We start from the raw sequence: 19495 nt of genomic DNA, 5'->3' as shown, positions 1-19495 counted from the left end.
GAAGGGGGTGGTTTGACCCCCTCCTTGTCGCCAAGGGCCCAAGATACGTCTCATTCATATATTCTATTCCTGTACTTAGGTCCCTTCGCGGATCATTGCTGCGAGCGGACGCGAGCGAGCGGCCCGACCGCGCGACTGCTTCTGCTTGCTTATGATAATCCACAATAATAACACCATCTCGTCCTCCTTCCTTGCTCGATGCTTCGAAGGTCGTTGCATCGAAGGTTCTAGAATGAGAAAACTCCCCACCACGCTACTTGAGCTGCTAACGCTCTAGCCCATGACTAACATGGCGCTAGCTATTAGCTGCCACGTCATTCGCCCTGTGTGTTGGCCTGCCAGCCTGCTCTGCTGGCCTGCCTTGCTTGGTGCAGTCGGCGCGTGACTCCTCCACCAACCGGTTTGCTTAACCGGTTATGCTCGGTTACCGTACCTTCACTCAAAATCGACCAGCACTCTCGGCGTCGAATTTCACGTGTGGTATTTGCGTGTGAAAAGCCGATCACTCGGTGAATTGTGTAATTGTGTGCGTTCGATCCAACTTCAAACAGGAGGCGGCTGACGTGCATTCTTGGGTGCGGAAGATTCCCGAAGCGTGGCGTCGGCGCGGTTGCCGCGCCGCTTGGGCCTGCGTCAAGCTCGTAGGCTACTCCAGCAGAGGACGGCGTTAAAGGTCCCTTTGCTCCCGCGTCGAATAGTAGTACCGTGTACTGCCGCCGCCTCGCATTGTCCCTATATATGTACCGTCGTCATTCGCTGCAAGCATCGCATTTATCAGGTCGGCGACAGTACGCCGCGCTTCTAACGACGGATCAGTCGCCCCGCTGGCAAGGTTCTCCCGCCTTCTTCGTGCCACCTTCATTGCAGAGGGCTGTGGGAGCGCACTGCAAAGTCCGTCACCTCGGAATCGACAAGTCTTCCCGGTATTCAAGCCTTATCATCACGACGCGCTAGTCTTGCGCGACGGCACAAGGGCAACGACAACCTCAGAGCCGCCCATCGGCCTCGCTATCACACGCACGTGGATATCTCAGGACGCTGTGAAACGGTATGCGGCTGGCAAGGCTTCCGCCGCGTCGGGCGTTGTGGAGGGTCGCCGACTGGCGCGACAGCTCGGCCGTGTGCGGCAGTCCACAGGCGCCGCATGTCCATGGCGAAGCAAGGCTGGCGAATGCCCTCGACAGCATGTCGCATTTCAGCTGGCCAAGGCAGCCACATCATGCAGCGCCACGAATCGTTCGGCTGGATACTTTGGCGGAGACCTCGCGTTGCATTAAAATACGAAAAAAAGTGGCCGCTAGCAAGAAAAAATCATCGCCGATTCGCGCCGAAGTCGGGCGACAGGTGACCTCGTTTTAAAATAGCACACCAAAATAATACTACGAAATATAATGCAACGCGGGTCAGTTTCCGAGTCGCAGAATTTAAAAAAAGAGAGGCCTTCAAATAAAATTCAGGACCGAACGGACTGCATTTTTATTGCACAGCCAGCACCTGGGAAGCAGCCAATCCGAGGGCGTCTTGGCCGGCGACGCCTGGCCCAGCTGGGGAATGTACGCTCTGTACGGTCTCCGTACGGTGTTTTCACGGAGTGTTTGTACGGATGTACGATGTACGGCGAAGGATTCGAAAAATGAAGGATTGTACGGATTGGACGAGAATATTGGTGGAGGGTAGTTATTTCGTACGGCCGTGAATTAAAATACGGGCTGCGGGCATAATTTCGAGAATCGCGCCGAAGCGGTGCCATTTATATGGCGGTTTGTATGGACTGTGCGAAAAACGCTATTAAAATACGCGTCGGGAGAGGCATGCCGATTTGTAATTGTTCATTTTTTCATTTGCTCTTGTTTCGCATAATCCGCACGCCCCAAGAAGCAGTCGCTCCTTGGGTCCGCCGCATTTGACTTTACCAGAAGCTCTTCGTAACAGTATGTTGGTGACGGCCATGGACCACTCGCAGCGTCGGCTCTCGATGGGGATGATGAACAGCCACCACTCCGAGGCCGAGTACCTGGACCTCGCCAACCACCAGCCCCCGCCCTACAGCCTCTCGCTCGAGCACTCGCACTCGATGGGCATGCCCCACGGCCACTACATGGACGACGGCGAAGACCAGTACGACCTCTCGGGCCAGATCGTCTCGCCCAAGAACAACGCCAAGCCCTCGCTCTACAAGACCGAGCTCTGCAAGCGCTTCTCCGAGTACGGCAGCTGCCGCTACGGCGCCAAGTGCCAGTTTGCTCACGGCATGCCCGAGCTTCGCCACGTGCTCCGCCACCCCAAGTACAAGACCACCAAGTGCAAGTCCTACTGGGGGTCGGGCCACTGCCCTTACGGTAGCCGCTGCCGCTTCATTCACGAAGAGGAGCCCGTCGGCCGCTCGGGGTCGATGTACAAGTCGAGTGGCTTGTCTCCACGTAACGAGATCTCCCCCACGTCCCAAGGCGACCTCTCGTTCCTCAACGCCCAGTACAACTCGGACCTCCCCGCATCGAATGGCCTCATGCCTTACAACTCGGACCTTGGCATGCTCAACGGCCAATCGTCGCCGACGTGGCTCTCGGGCGAAGTCGCTTCGACGCCGACGTTCTTGCGCAGCCCGTCTGAGCACACGTACGCGCCCAAGACGAGCCCAATCGGCCCGCCCAAGAAGTCGCCTTCAATGAGCAACGTCCTGGACCAGAGCGTCGAGTACAACGGCTTGCAAGACGCGATCGGCGTGCTTCTCAAGTTTTCGCAGTCGTTCCCGGACAACGAGGCGCCGGCGCCGACCGTCGGTGCCTCCTCGCCCAAGGTTGGCCTTCCGCCCACGGTTCCCGCCGGCTCGTCGCTCAAGTCGCCGCTCAAGCGCGACCTCTCGCTGCAGGCCGACGAGCTCTGGAAGGACTTTTCGGCGGTCTCGATTGGCGGCAGCGGCGACGCGACCGACTCGTCGTCGCCCTCGGACTGGTTCCTCTCCTCGGACAACGGCGGCCTCGGCGGCGCGGACCTTCGCGAAGATTCCGCGTCCCGCTTGAGCTTCTTTACCCAATTCAAGTGAGCGACTCGGGCGCCGACGATATCTGTACAAAAGGGAAAGAGCCAGCAATTATTTTATTTTATTTACAGGTATAAATATTTCTACTGTTTCAAAACCACCGTGTGCAGCGCATTGTGAGATAATCGCCCCCTCCTGATGCAAACGAATCCACCCATCTCGGATGCAAGCGGTGGGTCGACCGCCGCAGTCCTAGAATTCCCCGCCTGAACTACAGCAAAATGGCCTTGGTTGTCTTCGACTACGACTGGTGCAACAGGCGGGCGGGCGAAGGGCGTGGCCTCATGCAGCCGAGCGTAGGAGCTTGATCAACGACAACTCGGATACGTTCGTCTTCAAGGAGCTCCAGCCGGCGCTGCTCGACAACCTCAAGCAGCTCACGGCGAGCGGCGTGCAGTGGACGGACGCCGTGGGTACGACGTCGGCGATGCGGTCGAGACTCATGCCCGCTAGATCAAACGCTTGGGCAATTGACGTCGACGACGCGCGAACAGCTCATCGAGGCCATTGCGCGCGTGCCCGTCCAGCCTGGTACCATCGATGTATCAGCGGAGCTCGCGCTCATCGTGGGTAGGTATGCTCGAGGCGGTCCGCTTCGCCCACGCCCAAGGCGCCGAGATTATGATTGTGAGCGACGCCAACACGGTCTTCATCGAGAGCATGCTCGCGCTGCATGGCTTGCAGGACATTGTGCGCCCGGTGTTCACCAACCCCGGGACGTTCGACGGCAACATCCTGCGCGTGCACCCGTTCCATCCCAAGGCCGACGCGCTCCACGGCTGCCCTAAGTGCCCCGTCAACATGTGCAAGGGTACAATTGCTTGCGTCGTCGTCGCTCATGGCTCCTAGGCGCCATTTTGCGTTCGATCAAGGCGGCCAAGTCGTACACCAAGATCGTCTACATTGGTACGCCCACCAGTCTTGCAGGAACATGACGATGACCTAATCGCAGGCGATGGCGGCGGCGACTTTTGCCCGACGTCCGAGCTCTGCTCGTACGCCCTTCCTCTCTGCTCTCCAAAACTCACAACGCGATAGGACCGACTATGCGCTGGCCCGCGCCGAGTACGAGCTTGCGAAGCGCCTTGCTGCGTCGCCCGTCAGCGTCAACGTGCGCACGTGGTCGACTGGCGACGACATCTTCGCGCTCTTCCGCGAGCTCTTAAGCTAAATCCAAAGCATCATGCATATTGGGCGACTTACTCTAAAACTACTTGGCGTGCTCGGCCGCGTACACCTCAAACCACGTGAGCGACTCGGGGTTGCGGAGCGCGCTGGCGTTCGTGATGGGCTTGCCGCCGAGGATGCGCTTGACGGCGATCTCGACCTTCTTGCCGCTCACCGTGTACGGGATGTCGGGGCACGCGACAATGAGGCCGGGCACGTGGCGCGGCGAGTTCTCGGCGCGGATCTTGCTGCAAATTTTTTTTTGCAGCTCCTTTGTGAGTTCGAGGCCGTCGGCCATGACGACAAAGAGGACGATCTTGACGTCCGGCGTGCCGTCGGCGAGCACATAGTCCTGGCCGACGATGACGCAGTCGGCCACGTCCTTGATGTGCTCGACGACCTTGTAAATGTCGGCCGTGCCGATGCGGACGCCACCCGGGTTGAGCGTCGCGTCCGAGCGCCCGTAGAGCACCATGCCGTCGTTGGCCGTGATTTCTGCAAAGTCGCCGTGGCGCCACACGTTCGGAAACACGTCAAAGTCTACGCAAAATCAGATCTCCGATCCTCTACGTGAGGACGTCGTACACGCGCCAAAGTACTTGGAGCCGTCCTTGTCGCCGTAAAAGTAGAGCGGCATGGACGGGAACGGCTTGAGGCAGACGAGCTCGCCCTGCTCTTTCAGGAGCTTCTTGCCGTCGTCGCTGAAGATGTGCACGTCGAGGCCGAGGCCGCGGCACTGGAGCTCGCCGTTGTACACCGGGAGGTTCGTGCACCCGAGCGCAAAGCAGCCGTTGAGGTCCGTGCCCCCCGAGATGGACGCAAACTGCACGTCGGTCTTGATCTCCGTGTAGACAAACTAGAGACACATTTGGTAGATGAGCAATAAGAAACCCCATGAGATCGACAAGACGCACGCGGAAGATGTTGGTGCTGGCCGGCGACCCCGTCGACGCAATCATCTTGAGCTTCGAGAGGTTAAACTCCTTCCCGGGCTTGCAGTGCGAGTCCATGACGGCCGCGAGGTACCGCGCGCTCGTGCCAAAGACTGTCACGCCCACTTCCTACACCGCCCAACTTAGTCGCTACGATCTAGTAGAGAGATACCTCGGCGAACTTCCAGAGCGCGGCCGTCGACGGGTACAGCGGGTTGCCGTCAAAGAGGACGACCGTGGCGCCGACCGCGAGGCCGCTCACGAGCCAGTTCCACATCATCCAGCCGGTCGTCGTGTAGTAAAAGACGACGTCGTCGCGGGTGACGTTGAGGTGCAGCACGTGCTCCTTGAGGTGGTTGAGGAGCACGCCGGGGCCTTGCACGATGCACTTGGGGAGGCCCGTCGTGCCGGACGAGTACATGACGTAGACCGGGTGGTCGAACGGCAGCTTCTCAAACTCGATACTGGTTTTCACCGGCGCCTGGAGCTCGGCGATAAACGTGTCGGCGTACACGGCACGCGGGATGCTATGCAGGTCGAGGTCGTACGCATCGGCGATCGTGTAGCGGAAGACGACGATGCGCTCGAGCGACGGGAGCTCGTGCGTGATCTCGCGCAGGCCCGGCATCGTGTCGATGCGCTTCCCCTTGTAAAAGTACCCGTCCGTGGTGAACATGACTTTGGGCGTGATCTGCGCAAAGCGATCGAGGACGCCGTTCTTGCCAAAGTCGGGCGAGCAGCTCGACCAGACCGCGCCGACACTAGTCCTTATGAGCATGCGAGCGTGAAGAATTGAGGTACCTCGTCGACGCCAACATCGCGATGATCGCGTCCGGCGTGTTGGGCATGTAGCCAACGACACGGTCACCAGCAACGACCTTCATCTCGCGCAGGCGCTGGCTCAAGGCCGCAACGCGCGCGTAAAGCTGCTTGTACGTGAGCGTGATCGGCGTGTTGCTCGTCTCCGACTTGAACACGATCGCGGTCCGGTCGTCGCGGAAGCGCAGCAGGTTCTCGGCAAAGTTGAGGCGCGCGCCCGGAAAGAACTTGGCGCCCGGCATCTTCTTCTCGTCGTCAATGACCTTTGTGTACGGCGTCGACGCGATCATGCCCGTGTACTCCCACGTCTACGCGTCAATCTTAGCCATCGATAGTCATCACATCGCAGCGTACCGCGGCCCAAAAGTCCGAGATGTGGTCGACTGACCACTGCCAGAGCTCGGCGACCGTCGTAATCTGGAGGCTATGACAGTGTTAGTGGCGGAGCGACTGAGAGAGCAGTGTGTACCGATGCTTCTTGTTGACAAAGGCCGTAAACTTGGTCCAGTTGGAGGAGGCCAGCAGCTCTTTGGACGGCGTCCACACTATAGAAGCAGAGGCGTGAGGCGCCTGCGCCAGCCGGCGCGTACATACATAGCTTCATGTCGTCGTCGGCGACCGTCTTCAGCGCGTCCACCATCGCAGTCTCGGTCTCAAAAATTGACAAGTGGGCCTTTCCACCGAGGTCGCCGCAACCTCTTTCTTTGAATATGGCGCCACATGGAGCGTTCAACAGGCGCGATCGCGAGCCTGAGAAACCTCTGACAATGAATTAAATGGATGAATTGTATTGCATACGCTTGAATTCGACTTGCGACGCTTTTTATTCGGTGCGTGTGTATATGCAACAAACCGCGCGGAGTGTGACGAGCGATTTGTAAACAGCAGCGCGGGTGCCATCATCCGGGCCACTTTGTTGAAAGTCCCAAGTTCAATACAAACGGCAAGGTCAAGTGGGTGGCCAGGTCACCTGTCATCGCCGCCGTGGCTGCCACGTAAGGAGGTCATTTCCCAAAAGATCGCGCGCTGATTGGCCACATCAGGATCCACGCCGCGGGATTGGTCATTATTCCTGTCGGCGTCTCTTTCCCGCGCCTTGATTGGCAGCCTCGTCGCTATGACAAGGGACAGCCACGGGCGTGACTTGGTCAAATAAGAACTGCCTTGCGAAAGCATGCACAAGATCCCTGTCGTACCACTTTTCACCGCCATGACTTCACCGATCCCTCGCGCCCAGATCCCGATCGCGCGGTTGTGCTCAAGCAGGGACCGTCTCTGCCAGGTGACGCCAGACGCTTGCTACCGCTACGTTGATGGTGTTGGAAGCACCGCCGCAGCTGAGTTGCTCGTTGCGGCCGGTATGCGTTCGTTTGCATGACGAGCTCATGAATGCAAGTCTATCGCGGTGCAGCAAAGGCCAATCGCATGTTCGTCCGACGGCCTGCACTGCCACACGATTTCGTCTCCTGTCGCGTCCGAGACTTGGTGTCTTCATACAGTCTACTGACTGCTCACCAAATCCTGTGAAGCGGTTCCCGTCTTGAGAGCCCGCCATAAAGCTCGCAGGTGGCTGTTGCCGAGAGCTGCATCCGGTCAGCTTCAACCCTTCGGCCGCTTTCACGGGTGCTACATTCGGCATGCATGCCGAATCCAAATGCCTCTGAAAACTGATTTTGTTGGATTCGATCGCATTTCAAAGGATTGGGTCGCCCATCATGAAGCGCAATCGCTGGAGCAGCGACGACGAGGACGACAAGAGCGACCGCCGGGCGGGAAGCAGGCGCGAGACCGAGGTCGACGTCAAGGAGATCAAGTCCAGCGACGTAGCGCCAGCAGTCGACGCCGTGACGTCGGACGCTGGTCGGCGGGCGACCAAGGGCCGGCCGCGCTGTCGGGGCGTCGACAACTACGCGCGCATCGGCAAGATCGACGAAGGCACGTACGGCGTCGTGTCCAAGGCGCGGGACAAGGCGACGGGCGACATCGTAGCGCTCAAGCAGGTCAAGATGACCGTGGACATGTGCCGGGAAGGCTTTCCGGTGACGGCGCTGCGGGAAACCAACATCCTCCTCGCGCTTGACCACCCGAATATCGTGCGCATGCGCGAGATGGTGGTCGGGTCGACGCCCGACAAGATCTACATGGTCATGGACTACGCGACGAAGGACTTGAAGCACGTGCTCGAGAAGAAGAAGGCCGAGAACCACCCGTTCCTGCAGTCTGAGATCAAGACGCTGCTGCGCCAGCTCCTCTCGGCCATGGCCTACATGCACGGCAAGTGGTACATTCACCGCGACCTCAAGAGCAGCAACTTGCTCTACGACGACGGCGTCCTTAAGGTCTGCGACTTTGGCATGGCCAGAAAGTACGGGTCGCCGATCCGCAACTACACGCTCCTCGTCGTGACGCTGTGGTACCGCGCACCAGAGCTCCTCCTTGGCACGTCGTCGTACTCGACTGCGGTAGACATGTGGTCTGTCGGGTGCATCTTCGCAGAGCTTGTCTTGATGAAGCCGCTCCTCATGGGGCGCGGCGAGATTGACCAGCTCGACCAAATATTTAAGCTCCTCGGGCCGCCGACTGAAGAAAACTGGCCGGGTGTCACGGACCTCCCAAACGTCGCCAACGTCAAGTGGAAGGGCCCGAAGCGGTCGGTGCTGCGCGAGAAGTTCCCTGTCGCGAGCCTCACGTACGGTCAGAGCGCGCTCTCGAACGCCGGGTTTGACTTGATGCAGCGGCTCTTGACGCTCGACCCAAACCAGCGTATCTCGGCCGCCGATGCGCTCCAACACGAGTACTTTAGCGAAGCACCGGCGTGCAAGCCCGTCGAGCTCATGCCCACGTTCCCTTAGTGCAATAAGGCCTAAGACATTGCTGCCCACCTTGATGTGCACCTTTGCAGCCCTTGTTATACGATGTCGGAGCATCCGAGTGTACTTGGCCAAGGCAATACAAAACCATCCAGTCGCGTCCTATTTGTAAACATCTACTCTTCGTCGTAGCTGCTCAGGTCGCCGCACGCCAAGAACGAGATGAGCTCGGGATCACGCTTCATCTCGCTGGGCTGGCCGTACTGCGGCAGCAGCGGCGACGTCATCACGGGCGTGTAGCCCGGCGGCAACTGAAACCCGCGGCACACGACAAAGTGTTCGTTGCTGGACGCGCGACTCGACTGCGGCTTGGCGCACGTCACCTCGGCAAAGAAAAGGCTGAGCTGCGCCGCGAGGAACTCGTAGTGCTTGCAGCGGAAGATCTTGGCCACGAAGCTGCCGCCCGGCGAAAGCACGAACGTCGTAATGTTGAGCGCCGCGAGAAGGAGCTCCGACTGGACGTACTCGTCAATGTCATGGACGCCCGTCACGTCCGGCGCGCCGTCGCACACGACAATGTCGGCCCTACACACGGTGCTCAGACTACGATTCATAGATCGACGCATACTTTTGCCCGTGAAAGTATGCGATGATCTGCTCCGCCGTCTTGGTCGACGTGATGTCGCCTTGGATGGTAGCGACGCCGGGAATCGGCGCCATCTCTTGCAAGTCCACCGACACGACGCGGATCTGCGTCTGCTCGGCCGCGTCCGCGTGCGAGATGGCCTCAATGTTCGGGATCGACCGGTTTTCATAGAGCTTTCGGCTCAGCACTTGACTCCAGCTGCCCGGTGCGGCGCACAAGTCGACGGCGCGTTCCACGTCTGCAAGCAAGCGTGAGAGGTTGCGCGACGAGGCAGAAGAAGGACGCACTCTGGAAGAGGTTGAACTGGTCGTCGAGCTGCATGAGCTTGAAGGCCGAGCGGGCGCGGAAGCCGACCTCCTTGGCCTTGCGGTAGAAGATGTCCTACGAGCCATGAGCGCGGCAACACCAAGCGCAGCCACGTACGCGGTTGTCTGCCGAGGTCTTGCCCATCGTCGCCGAGTCGTGACCAATTGTTGGGATTTCCCAAGCCGCGTTTCGCGGCTTTGGATTGGTCAATGGTCTTTTGAGGTATGACTGAGAACACGCAACTTTCGACAAGGAATGTGCGCGTGCGACCAAGGATGAATTACTTAATTTTGGGTTTTTATAGACTTAACAAAACACACTCTTTCCAGCCTCCTCAGCCCCCCATCCGATGCGAAGCGAACACAAGACGACTGCACGGATGACACTCCGAGAAGCTACTGAGGTGAACAATACGTGGGGTGTATGACGGAGCCCTAGTTTTATTCCTGGTCGAAGCAGTGGCGGAAGGGAAGCGAGAAGGAATTTGAGTGAGCGTCTTTGGGCAGCGGCCGAACTGAGAATGTACAGCGAGGCCGACAGAGGAATAGGCTTTCGAAAGCAAATATATGAGAGTCTACAAGCGAAAGGAGTCCACCACAACACAGCGCTCAAGTCGGCGATGCACCATTTATCAAACCCGTCTCAATTTTAATTACCAAGATCCCCCCTCTCGAAACGTCACAAGGGGTCGATGGCGAAGCCATCGCCACGGTGCAGCCGGTGCAATCGAGAGGCGCGCGCGCGCTGCGCAGCGGCGGTTTGTGCAAGAAATGCTACGATGCCATGCGGAAGGAGGCCTCGGAGACGGCCTTGATGAGACCCGCCGACACCGCTGCGCTGCTGCCGTGCCCGGGGCTGCCGGAGGGCGCACACGAGCTGCGTTACCACGAGCGCTACGCCTATTCGCACAACGGCGTGCGGCCGATCGGATGCCCCATCCTGCTGCCACTGGGTACCACGACCAAACGGTGCCAGCCGTGCGAGCAGGCCGCGCACAACTACAAGCGCGTTCTCGCCAAGTGGAAGGACGGGCCGTTGAGATCCCCACTGTACATGATGGGCGCTATGGATCCGATCGAGAGACGGAAGGTGTGCATCACAGAGCAAGTGAAGCACGTTTTAGACGCCCTTCAAATCGCCGCTCTCAACGACCTTGAAGACGATCGGCGCCGAACAGTGCTACTACTGCAAGAGCTCGAGATGTTCGCCATTGAAGTCGACCTGCACATGATCGCCTTTGATGGCGGCGGTATTTCGCACAGAGGCAAGGTCTTTATCGCGTGCCCCGGGCTCGTCAGCTCCGACGTCGGCCTCGACGACGTGCAACGCTTCTTTCGCTTTTTTCAGCTGGGCAACGTCTCGGTGGACTCACGCCATCGTCTCCGCCACGCCAAGTGCGCGCGATACCAGTACATCCAGGAGCGCATCAAGCATACGAGTACGGCCATGTGCGAGTCGTGCGCCGACTTGAAGACATCTCTCCAAGGCCTTGTGCTTGCAGGGGCTCAAACAAACGCCGCAGGGGCGACGCCGCAACACGATGCTCCTGGAAACTACTACAACCTCACAGCGACGACGGGGCTCGGCGCCAAAGCTGCAGCAAGGAACAAGCGCGCCCGCGACGCCACACAAAAGACACAAGAACCGAAGCGAGCCAAAAGCTGAAGCTGCTGCCCAAGCTGGATTTCTTTTGCAGCCTAGCGCGTCCTACTGAAGAATATGACGTTATCTATCTTCATCAAAGGACTTGGTGTGGCCGGAACTCTACTACGCCATGCCTGCTATCCAAGGTCATTGAGATCTTATTGCTGCTAGTCGTAACCACTGGAATGACAAGGGCCCAACACGACGTAGAATTGGATTCATCGCGTTAAAGGCGGCGCCAAGGAGCGTTTTACTGCTGCGAGACGAGGCCGAGGACGCCACCCGGCGTGAGCGGCTCGACGGACGCCTTGCCCATGGCGGGCACGAGCTCGTTCGAGTAGACCGTGTGCTGGTCGACCTCGTTCTCGAGCACGTGGAGGTACTTGCAGAAGTCGCCGACCTTGGCCCAGTCGCGCTCGACGTTGAGGAGCGTGCGCGAAAAGTACGGCAGCGTGCGCTGGTAGATCTTCTCGTAGACGTCGCTGCCCGTCTCGACGCGCGCAGTGGCCTTCTTGCCGTCGACCTCGACCTCGACGTTGACCATGCGCTTGGTGGAGCGGAGGCGCGGGTTCATGATGCACATGTCCTCCCACGCGACGTCCGGGTACTCGATCACGATGTCCATCGCGCGGCGCGTCGCGCGCAGAAAGGCCGCGACCGTGTCCTTGTTCTTCTGGAAGTACGCGTCGCTCGCGACAAACATGACAGAGCAGAAGCAGCAGCAGCCGAGACCGTTGCACTCGTCGATGCGCAGCATGCCCGCCGGCTCGCCCGTGAGCTCCTCGAGCTCGAGGCGCTGGAAGTTGGTGAAGCCGATGCCCGTGTCGATGACGCCGCGCATGATGGCGTCCGTCACGTTCATGCCGACGCGCACGGTGGTGTAGCTGTCCGGCGCGAGGCCGGCCTGCTTGGCCAAGTCGTCGATCATGATCTTGCCAAAGTGGCCGATGTAGCCGACGCGCTTCCCGACGATGTCGGTGAACTTGGTGATGCCGAGGCTGGCCTTGAAGATGAGGCCGGTCGGGGGCTCGTCGAGGAGCGCACCCATGGACGTAATGTTGATGCCACGATCCTTGGCGGCGAGGATGTGGATCATCGCCTTGAGGCCCATGTCGGCGGCGCCCGAGCCGACGATCTCAGTCACGTCGCTGGGGTTGGTCGTCTCCATGATGGCGAGGTCGATGCCTTCTTCTTCGTAAAAGCCGCGCTTCTTGGCGACGAAGATGGGCGTGTGGTACGGGTTGGCGTACCAGTTGAGGAGGAACGTGGTCTTCTTGAGCGGAGCGCTGGGGGCCATGGTGGTCCTGCAAGTATCAACACATCGCCGCGGTTAGCGCACACCACACGATACGCGTAGTACGTACGTCGTGGGTTGGATCTGGGGGCGAGCACACATACATATTAGCTCTCACTCTTTTAGTACACAGCAGTCCCTCCGCCGGTACGAACCGGATCAGGTAGAAAGGGTATGATCTCAGCCCTGGAATGATCGCCATACCCACAAAGACAGTCTCTCTGGGACGACACTCCACAAGCACCCCTCGCTGGTTAACATATTCACTTCTCGGAGCTGCTGTCCCTCCGCCGGTACGAACCGGATCAGGTGTAAAGGGTATAATCTCAGCCCTGGAATGATCGCCATAGTCATGCGTTCGCATGGGACGACACTCCGCAGGCACCCCCCGCAGCTCAAAGTCTATCTCTCACTACCCTTCCTACTGCATCGAATGCATCACGGTACCTTGTGCAGCTTGGAGCAAATTCAAAAGTGCATCCCAATCAAAAAATCGAAGGGACGCCTCGCGACACGATTGGTTCGTCGATTTAAGTCTTGGCCAATCAGCGGGCGTTCTGTGTCCCCGCCACCCAATGTGAGGTGGTGCGCAACTGACGCATGTAGTGACTAGTGCGTATTTTAATCCATTGTGGCAGATTTAAGCTAGCTAATTGTATGTCCTGTGTGGTACCGTTTTTTAAATACCAAAGATTCGTGCCGAACGTTCAACCCGGCTCACCTACCCCTGATTGATGCAAACCGGTTGGACCGAGCCGGTTGTGTGAACCGGATCAGTTGCATGCGAAACCGCTCATACCGCGCGATGTTTGTCTGGATCAAGTACGGCTTTGGTACACCTTCTGCGCGCAGATAGGACGCGCAATAAGAAGTGAGTGGCGTAGACGACATGCCGCTCAAGATGTTCAACACGAACGTCACGTGCGACATCCTCCTCGGCTTCGTCAAGGCCTCGTTCAGCAAGGACGTCGACGACCTCTGCCGGCAAAAGTCGGTCAAAATCGGCATCGACATCGAAGGCGTCAAGAAGGAGCGCGAGGCGCACAGCTACGGCCTCGTCGAGTCCTCCGAAAAGACGCCCGCCGAGCTCGAAGGTAGTACGTACACCGTCCAGTGTGTTGACGTTGCACGCAGAGCTCCAAGCCAAATACGAAGCGCAACTGGAAGAGCTCATGGCCGTCATGAAGACCGTCAAAGGCAAGCAATCAAAACGCTGCATACGCTCTGCGACTGTAGGCTGTAGAGAGTCAAAGCGCCGTTCTCGACATTGCCGACGCCCAAGGCGTCCGCGTCAAAATGAACGAGCGCCTCCGCGATCGGGGCCTCGACGTCATCAAGCCGCGCCAGGTCTACGAGCTCGTTCGAGTTGGTGCGTATTCAAGCTCTACCGCAAGCTTATCGTACGTAGGTGAGAACGAGGCGCACACGCCCCTTAAATTTGCGATTCCATGAGGATATATACTAGTGTCTCTTCGACCACACTGCGTTTAGCGCCAGTAGTTGGCCGAGTCGATAAAGCCGCCGTTGTACTGGTACGAGTCGCTGCTGTTGGCGTTGTTTGGGTTGCCGCTTTGCTGCATTTGGAGCAGCGCCGCACGAGCCTCTTCGTAGTTGGACATGGCGCCATTGTTGTAGCCTGGCTGCGCCGGGTCCATGTACTGGCCATACGAGATGGGCTCTGGGAAAGGCGGAGCTTGTTGCCCTTGCTGCTGCACTTGTTGTTGCCGCTGGTACATGCCGGCTTGGCTGCTGTTCTGATCGTAGTGGTGCAGACCTTCTTGCACGACAAACGACTCGTTCCCCGACATGTCGTACTGCATGAGCTGGTTGTAGTCTTGGTAGTTCTGCATGACCTCGGCAACCTCCGAGAGGCTGTTGCTGGCTTCGTAGGTCGCCACATCTGGCACCTCTGTCTCTGCGAGCTGCTCGTTAGCGGCGTCGTCGCCGTCGCCAATGGCCTCGCCGTCGCCACCGCCTTCACCGCCCGCGGCTTCGGATGCGTTGGCATCGGTCGCCGAGGCTGACGCTGCTTTGTTGGCCCGTCGCGCTTGCTGCTTCCGTTCTTCGGCTTTCTGCGCCTTCTCGGACTCGATCTGCTTGACCTCGTCAATGTCGATCATTGAGATGCGGTTGCGCTGCCGTTTGAAGCGGCCCGACTCGGCTTGACGACGGATCTCTGAGCCCATGTCTGTCAGCGACCGCTTTGAAAGCCCCGCGTTGATCGCGGACGTTGGCGTGACGGAGGGCTTGGGCGCCTTGGGTGCTGGCGCGCCTGGCCCCGTCGCGACGGACACTGGTCGCCGGTTGGCCATCACCTGGCGTGACGCCTGCGATGACACTGCGGGCTTGTCTTCGGCAGTCTTTTTGCTTTCTTCGACGACAGTAAAGTGATCGTTCGACGTCTTGAAGCCCTTCGCGACCTTGGGGTGGTCGGCGTTCAAGTACGCGAGGTCGTGGGAGAACCAGTCGTCGATCGCGAGGTCGGCGCCGCGGTACGCGTCAACCTTGCCGAGCACCTGCTTGAGCGTCGACGCCATGTAGTCGTTGAAGAAGTCGCTCTCGGTGCCCACTGCCGGAAAGAGCATTTTGCGCACGAGCCCGGAGCCAATTTTGACCCATTCGTCCGCGTCCGAGTCGGCAAGAGCCAAGATCTGCTTCAGAAGGTGCATTGGCAGGCCGGCAGAGGTCACGACGCCGCCCGACGATGCCTGCGGGTTCAAGTGGCGCTCGCGCGACAGGTGCTGGCGCATGAGCTCCTGCTGGGCGACCTGGAGTGCCATGAGGAGGCGGACCTTCGCGCTTGGCTCCATGAGGCTGAAGTGAGGCATGATCTCCGTGAGCTTGGGCGCGTCCAAGAACGCGCCGACGTCCGACGAGCTCCATGCTTGCTCGAGCCGGACCAGGAGCTGCTTCTCCATCGCGCTGTCTGTTTTCGGGCTGGCTCCGGAAATCCCAGCCGGAGTTCAAACCCGGAGCATTTCCGGATTCAAGCTCTCATTTCATTGGCCAAAATGCTTGGATCGAAACGCCGTCGTCTGATTGGCTGCCATAATAGAAATGACATGGCCTCCGGCAGCTCTGCTGCGTTGCGGATTTGGTGCATTGGCATCGCTTTGCGTGCGATTGAGACCAAGATCACGTAGTTTAGCCACGTACTAGACTATCGTCACGAGCGACGGACTGCTTGTACGCTTTGGCCTTTGCCAAGAGATGGTTCCAGTTCGGGTTGGCCTTTTGGTTGCTCCTTGTAAAGTCGACGATCGCCTTGCGCGCGGCGGCGTTGGTTTCACCCGACAGCATCGCGTCCAGCACGAGCTCGACGCGCACCATCTTGTCGACGCGCTTGCAAAAGCTGTCGCACACGTCGCCCGCGAGCGCAAAGCAGGCGGCGCACGCACGCTTCATCTGGTGCTTGGTCGACTTTTTGCGCGCGAAGCGCCGGGCATACGCCGTCTTAGCGCACCCGAGGCTGAAGGCGCCAGCGTGCTCGTCGTCAACGATAATTTCGATGCGGTTGTCTTTGATGTCGCCAAACTGCATCATCAACCGCAGGTGCTGGGCCTCGCCGTTGTACATACCCGGACACTGCAGCCCACCTGCCGAGAGCTCGAGGAGAGTCGCCACCGTGGTCGTCGACACGTCGCCCTCCAGTTCGCCGAGGTGGCGCAGGTGCACCCTGCTCGCTTCGTGGCGCTTCCATTTTTTGAGGCCAAACGGATTGTCGCTCGCAATGCGCGCGGGCTGTCCAGCCTTGTCGATGCACAGCGCGCACTCGACCCAGAGACCTTGCGTGCACGTGGCCCCGACGGTCGCGCTCTCCAAGATCTCGTCGTCCCAGTGCGTTCGCTTCGCCTTGTGGTTGGTACCGGGCCCGACCATGCGTGCTTGTGTGGCGCCACTGCAAAGTCCCATCGCCATTACACTGCGTGTTTGTAGGACGCCAACATTCGCGCTTTGGATTGGCTAAAAGGAAGTATTTTGGCCAATCGTACCGGCGCACGACCACGCGTGCGCGGTCGGAAAAGGCGGCCCAGAAAGGTCGGCGCCCGAAACTGGGAGGATATTTGCCCATCTTTCGTCTGTGGACAGTTCCAGTCAAATTACTGCGCATTCGTGCGCCTCCCTCGTTTGCCACCGCGCCGTGATGATGTGATTATCTGGCTTGTCTTCACCAGCCGTCGTACGAGATCCAATGGGCGCGCCAGATCAGGGCACAAGGCGCACGGTCGCGACCTTCTCTTGCGGGTCGAAGCTCGATGAAGACCAAGTCCCATGCTGAAGACCATGTGCGCTGGAAATCCACGTCACTCGAACCAGTCAACCGAATCTGGTGTGTAACCTCATCACCCGCCACGCTGCCGGTTGAGTAATCTCGCCTTCTCATTGGGTAATATTCCTTCATCGATACTGGACATGGCCAATCAGACGCACGCGTCAATGGCCAAACCCAATGAGTTCCACGGAGGTTTTCAGCCATACCACCTCTTTTAATGCCAGGATACGGTGTATTTTAATTCATACGCATACGAATACGAAGCTTCCGGTGGTGAAATCAATAAAATATTGACATTAAATCTTGGTTGGTCAACACCGTAACATGTCCCGCGGGCATGAACGTGGCTTCCAACGGCTTCGACGGCAGCGCCATATCCAATTTCACCTGCTCATGGACATGGTCTGGCCCGCTCCTTCGTCCTCGATGCACCATGTCCTGCGCCGGTCGCACTCGACCAGCGCCTTCGACCTCCTCTCCTGCGGCTCGTCGCTTGTCGACGTCGTCAGCCACGTCAAGCGCCTCCCGGCGGCCCACGCCACCGTCTTCAACTCGGTACGAATCGCTGGCGTAAGCCATGACATCTTAGTAGCTTCGGTGTATGTAGAAGAAGACAGCGCCCAAGGAGATTGTCACGGGCGGCGCGCTGCACCACTCGGCCTGGGTCCAAGTGCTCGGCGTCAACTCGAGCCTCTTGTCGCTGCAGGTAGAAATGATAGCTCGACGGCGTATCAGTGCATGACGCCGGTGTGACCAGGGCGCGGACAAGTATGGCGACATGATCCGCGAAACCATGCGCAAGCACAACATCAGCACCGACTACATGGTCCAGAAGGACGAGTTTGAGAGCTCTGTGTGCCAGACGTTCGTGAGCTCGACGGGCGACAAGTGCTCGATCGTATCGCCCGGCTCCATGATGGAGCTGCCCTCCAACGCCATGAAGCTCTTCTTCTCCGAGCCGATCCAGAAGGCCAAGGCCGTCTCGCTCGAGATCAACCAAGTGCCTCTGGCCTCAGTCGAAGAGATGCTCGACATCGCCACGGATGCTGGTGCGTGCCATCGACTCACTACATCATCCAACACTCATATCCCACGCAGGCTCAATGCGCTTTCTCGACGTGGCCCTCCTTCCGTCTGTCGCGATTCATGAAGCCGAGCTTGGCGACTGGGAGACCCTCGAGCGCTGCATCGCCAAGAGCACGGTAGTCAAGGCGACGCTGGAGGCAGCGAAAGAGCTCACCAACGACCCGTCTGCGTCTGCCGACGAGATTGCGATCCGCATGCGCGAAAAGTTCCAAGTCCCGTTCGTGGCAATCACGGACGGCGCGGCGGGCGCCGTGATCGCGTACAAGCTCGGCGGCGGCAAGAGCTTCTCGGCTGTCATTCCGTTGCCGTCGAACGTCTCGTTGACGGACGCTGCGGGTGCGGAAGACGCCTTCTTTGGCGGGCTCATCGCCGGTTTCCACCACTGGGGCATGCCAGAAGACACGGACAGCGCCGTGCGCATTGGCAAGCTGGCTGGGGCGACCCGGGCCGCGTGCTGCGAGACGCTCGGCGCGCTCCCGACGGACGAGTCGTTCTTTCGCGTCCAAAAGTTCATTCCGCTGGCGTTCCACCCACTCCCGAAGCGCCTCTCGGTGGACCAAGAGACGGTGCTGCGCGCGATCGAAGGCCCGAACGCGTCGCTCACGCGCGACATCGACGCGCTCCTGGTATGCGAATTATCCGTGTCTGTCAGAATGACTTATCTCGTGTTAGCACATGCGCCGCCTCTTTACGAACCTCGAGTATGCTGCGCAGTTCCAGGCGTTCGTGTCGCGCATCGTGCAGTGCCGCGAGAACCGCAACCGCGTGTACCTCAGCGGCATTGGCAAGTCGGGCATCGTCGCCCGGCGCTTTGCGTCGACACTCGCGTCGCTCTCGGTGCCGTCGCAGTGGATCCACGGCAGCGAGTGGACGCACGGCGAGCTCGGCAATTTGTACCCGGGCGACGTGGTCATTCTCATCTCCAACAGCGGCAAGACGCCCGAGCTCCTTCACTTGCCCGACGTCTTCCGCGAGTTTGAGGTCGACGTGCTCTGCCTCGTCGGCAACGAAGACAGTCCGCTCTTCAAGGCGAGCGACTTCCCGATCTACACGCCGGCCGAAGACTGGCTCTTTGACAGCGTTCCGACGCGGAGCATTGTGACGCAGGAGTCGGTCTGCAACGCGGTCGCCGAGTCAGTCGTCGCCCTCACGGGCATCAAGCGCTGCACGTTCAAGAAGAACCACCCCGGTGGCAACATTGGCAAGGCGTTCACGCGGACGCGGACGCTCTCGACGTAGATCGACGCCCTATTATAAACTAATTACATTATAGACCTCGGTGCAGGCTACTAACTGTGCTACTCAAAGCCAGTCTTTCGCGATGGGAGACTGTAGTAGCTGCCAGTAGCTTTTGTCAGAGGTTTTGTCGCATGTGCCAGGATTCCATGGGGTGGAATCGTCGTGACGTGGCAGGCCCTGCGCGCAGTAAACGGAACGGACGTTTCGGTGCGCTGCCGTTTGCATACGACATGAGCGCT

General features: G+C 59.1%; 11 protein-coding genes across 13 annotated transcripts; 6 read left to right on the top strand and 5 right to left on the bottom strand.

Moving 5' to 3' along the window:
* Nucleotides 1-1948: 1948 nt before the first annotated feature.
* Nucleotides 1949-3043, top strand: SDRG_05287 (hypothetical protein; the record flags this gene model as incomplete). Its single annotated transcript, XM_008611000.1, has 1 exon — nucleotides 1949-3043. One exon carries the CDS (start codon nucleotides 1949-1951, stop codon nucleotides 3041-3043), a length of 1095 nt encoding a protein of 364 aa, XP_008609222.1.
* Nucleotides 3044-3261: 218 nt separating this feature from the next.
* On the top strand, nucleotides 3262-4211 carry SDRG_05286 (hypothetical protein; the record flags this gene model as incomplete). Its single annotated transcript, XM_008610999.1, has 7 exons — nucleotides 3262-3290; nucleotides 3341-3453; nucleotides 3494-3571; nucleotides 3615-3851; nucleotides 3890-3946; nucleotides 3993-4035; nucleotides 4079-4211. 7 exons carry the CDS (start codon nucleotides 3262-3264, stop codon nucleotides 4209-4211), a joined length of 690 nt encoding a protein of 229 aa, XP_008609221.1.
* Nucleotide 4212: 1 nt separating this feature from the next.
* Nucleotides 4213-6651, bottom strand: SDRG_05285 (acetoacetate-CoA ligase). Its single transcript, XM_008610998.1, has 8 exons — nucleotides 6553-6651; nucleotides 6428-6503; nucleotides 6313-6382; nucleotides 5941-6266; nucleotides 5312-5900; nucleotides 5122-5268; nucleotides 4793-5063; nucleotides 4213-4747 (listed from the first exon to the last, which is right to left on the bottom strand). The coding sequence occupies exons 1-8, from the start codon at nucleotides 6596-6598 to the stop codon at nucleotides 4251-4253; spliced, it is 2022 nt and encodes a 673-aa protein (XP_008609220.1). The 5' UTR covers nucleotides 6599-6651; the 3' UTR covers nucleotides 4213-4250.
* An 827-nt stretch (nucleotides 6652-7478) lies between these two features.
* Nucleotides 7479-8928, top strand: SDRG_05284 (CMGC/CDK protein kinase). The gene has a single exon (XM_008610997.1). It carries the CDS (start codon nucleotides 7674-7676, stop codon nucleotides 8808-8810), a length of 1137 nt encoding a protein of 378 aa, XP_008609219.1. The 5' UTR covers nucleotides 7479-7673; the 3' UTR covers nucleotides 8811-8928.
* Nucleotides 8842-9928, bottom strand: SDRG_05283 (23S rRNA (-2'-O)-methyltransferase). The gene is made up of 4 exons (XM_008610996.1): nucleotides 9838-9928; nucleotides 9702-9795; nucleotides 9397-9652; nucleotides 8842-9353 (listed from the first exon to the last, which is right to left on the bottom strand). The coding sequence occupies exons 1-4, from the start codon at nucleotides 9862-9864 to the stop codon at nucleotides 8945-8947; spliced, it is 786 nt and encodes a 261-aa protein (XP_008609218.1). The 5' UTR covers nucleotides 9865-9928; the 3' UTR covers nucleotides 8842-8944.
* Nucleotides 9929-10366: 438 nt separating this feature from the next.
* Nucleotides 10367-11458, top strand: SDRG_05282 (hypothetical protein). Its single transcript, XM_008610995.1, has one exon. The coding sequence runs from the start codon at nucleotides 10504-10506 to the stop codon at nucleotides 11383-11385; it is 882 nt and encodes a 293-aa protein (XP_008609217.1). The 5' UTR covers nucleotides 10367-10503; the 3' UTR covers nucleotides 11386-11458.
* Nucleotides 11459-11499: 41 nt separating this feature from the next.
* SDRG_05281 lies at nucleotides 11500-13126 on the bottom strand. 2 transcript variants are annotated; one of them, XM_008610994.1, is made up of 3 exons: nucleotides 13106-13126; nucleotides 12729-12742; nucleotides 11500-12668 (listed from the first exon to the last, which is right to left on the bottom strand). In XM_008610994.1, exon 3 carries the CDS (start codon nucleotides 12659-12661, stop codon nucleotides 11615-11617), a length of 1047 nt encoding a protein of 348 aa, XP_008609216.1. In that variant the 5' UTR covers nucleotides 12662-12668; nucleotides 12729-12742; nucleotides 13106-13126; the 3' UTR covers nucleotides 11500-11614. The 2 variants fall into 2 exon arrangements, with proteins under 2 accessions (XP_008609216.1, XP_008609215.1); XM_008610993.1 differs by lacking the exon at nucleotides 13106-13126 and having other exon boundaries at nucleotides 12729-12928.
* Nucleotides 13127-13460: 334 nt separating this feature from the next.
* On the top strand, nucleotides 13461-14202 carry SDRG_05280 (the record flags this gene model as incomplete). 2 transcript variants are annotated; one of them, XM_008610991.1, is made up of 5 exons in its annotated part: nucleotides 13464-13491; nucleotides 13543-13752; nucleotides 13793-13855; nucleotides 13902-14027; nucleotides 14067-14110. In XM_008610991.1, the coding sequence occupies exons 1-5, from the start codon at nucleotides 13464-13466 to the stop codon at nucleotides 14108-14110; spliced, it is 471 nt and encodes a 156-aa protein (XP_008609213.1). The 2 variants fall into 2 exon arrangements, with proteins under 2 accessions (XP_008609214.1, XP_008609213.1); XM_008610992.1 differs by having other exon boundaries at nucleotides 13461-13752; nucleotides 14067-14202.
* Nucleotides 14146-15576, bottom strand: SDRG_05279 (hypothetical protein; the record flags this gene model as incomplete). The annotated part of the gene is made up of 1 exon (XM_008610990.1): nucleotides 14146-15576. One exon carries the CDS (start codon nucleotides 15574-15576, stop codon nucleotides 14146-14148), a length of 1431 nt encoding a protein of 476 aa, XP_008609212.1.
* Nucleotides 15577-15758: 182 nt separating this feature from the next.
* SDRG_05278 (hypothetical protein) lies at nucleotides 15759-16568 on the bottom strand. The gene has a single exon (XM_008610989.1). The coding sequence runs from the start codon at nucleotides 16535-16537 to the stop codon at nucleotides 15803-15805; it is 735 nt and encodes a 244-aa protein (XP_008609211.1). The 5' UTR covers nucleotides 16538-16568; the 3' UTR covers nucleotides 15759-15802.
* Nucleotides 16569-17243: 675 nt separating this feature from the next.
* SDRG_05277 (hypothetical protein) lies at nucleotides 17244-19394 on the top strand. Its single transcript, XM_008610988.1, has 5 exons — nucleotides 17244-17486; nucleotides 17539-17637; nucleotides 17689-17980; nucleotides 18030-18643; nucleotides 18690-19394. Exons 1-5 carry the CDS (start codon nucleotides 17256-17258, stop codon nucleotides 19254-19256), a joined length of 1803 nt encoding a protein of 600 aa, XP_008609210.1. The 5' UTR covers nucleotides 17244-17255; the 3' UTR covers nucleotides 19257-19394.
* Nucleotides 19395-19495: the final 101 nt, after the last annotated feature.

The sequence above is a fragment of the Saprolegnia diclina genome (assembly GCF_000281045.1).
Source record: "Saprolegnia diclina VS20 unplaced genomic scaffold supercont1.14, whole genome shotgun sequence".
NCBI classification, from domain to species: Eukaryota; Oomycota; class Saprolegniomycetes; order Saprolegniales; family Saprolegniaceae; genus Saprolegnia; species Saprolegnia diclina.
The sequence above is the reverse complement of the archived record's forward strand: the minus strand, read 5'-3'. Positions and strand labels throughout refer to the sequence as shown.

Coding starts and splice junctions, on each gene's coding strand:
- SDRG_05285 (XM_008610998.1), bottom strand. CDS start 6,598: ATGGTGGACGCGCTGAAGACGGTCGCCGACGACGACATGAAGCTAT. Junction 5,901..5,940: donor GCGATGTTGGCGTCGACGAG/GTACCTCAATTC, acceptor CATAAGGACTAG/TGTCGGCGCGGTCTGGTCGA. Junction 4,748..4,792: donor CTCCAAGTACTTTGGCGCGT/GTACGACGTCCT, acceptor GATTTTGCGTAG/ACTTTGACGTGTTTCCGAAC.
- SDRG_05284 (XM_008610997.1), top strand. CDS start 7,674: ATGAAGCGCAATCGCTGGAGCAGCGACGACGAGGACGACAAGAGCGAC.
- SDRG_05283 (XM_008610996.1), bottom strand. CDS start 9,864: ATGGGCAAGACCTCGGCAGACAACCGC. Junction 9,796..9,837: donor AGACCTCGGCAGACAACCGC/GTACGTGGCTGC, acceptor CATGGCTCGTAG/GACATCTTCTACCGCAAGGC. Junction 9,354..9,396: donor GCATACTTTCACGGGCAAAA/GTATGCGTCGAT, acceptor CACCGTGTGTAG/GGCCGACATTGTCGTGTGCG.
- SDRG_05282 (XM_008610995.1), top strand. CDS start 10,504: ATGCGGAAGGAGGCCTCGGAGACGGCCTTGATGAGACCCGCCGACACC.
- SDRG_05281 (XM_008610993.1), bottom strand. CDS start 12,760: ATGTGTGCTCGCCCCCAGATCCAACCCACGAC. Junction 12,669..12,728: donor CCCCAGATCCAACCCACGAC/GTACGTACTACG, acceptor TGATACTTGCAG/GACCACCATGGCCCCCAGCG.
- SDRG_05278 (XM_008610989.1), bottom strand. CDS start 16,537: ATGGTCGGGCCCGGTACCAACCACAAGGCGAAGCGAACGCACTGGGAC.
- SDRG_05277 (XM_008610988.1), top strand. CDS start 17,256: ATGTCCCGCGGGCATGAACGTGGCTTCCAACGGCTTCGACGGCAGCGC. Junction 17,487..17,538: donor ACGCCACCGTCTTCAACTCG/GTACGAATCGCT, acceptor CGGTGTATGTAG/AAGAAGACAGCGCCCAAGGA. Junction 17,981..18,029: donor CGACATCGCCACGGATGCTG/GTGCGTGCCATC, acceptor TATCCCACGCAG/GCTCAATGCGCTTTCTCGAC.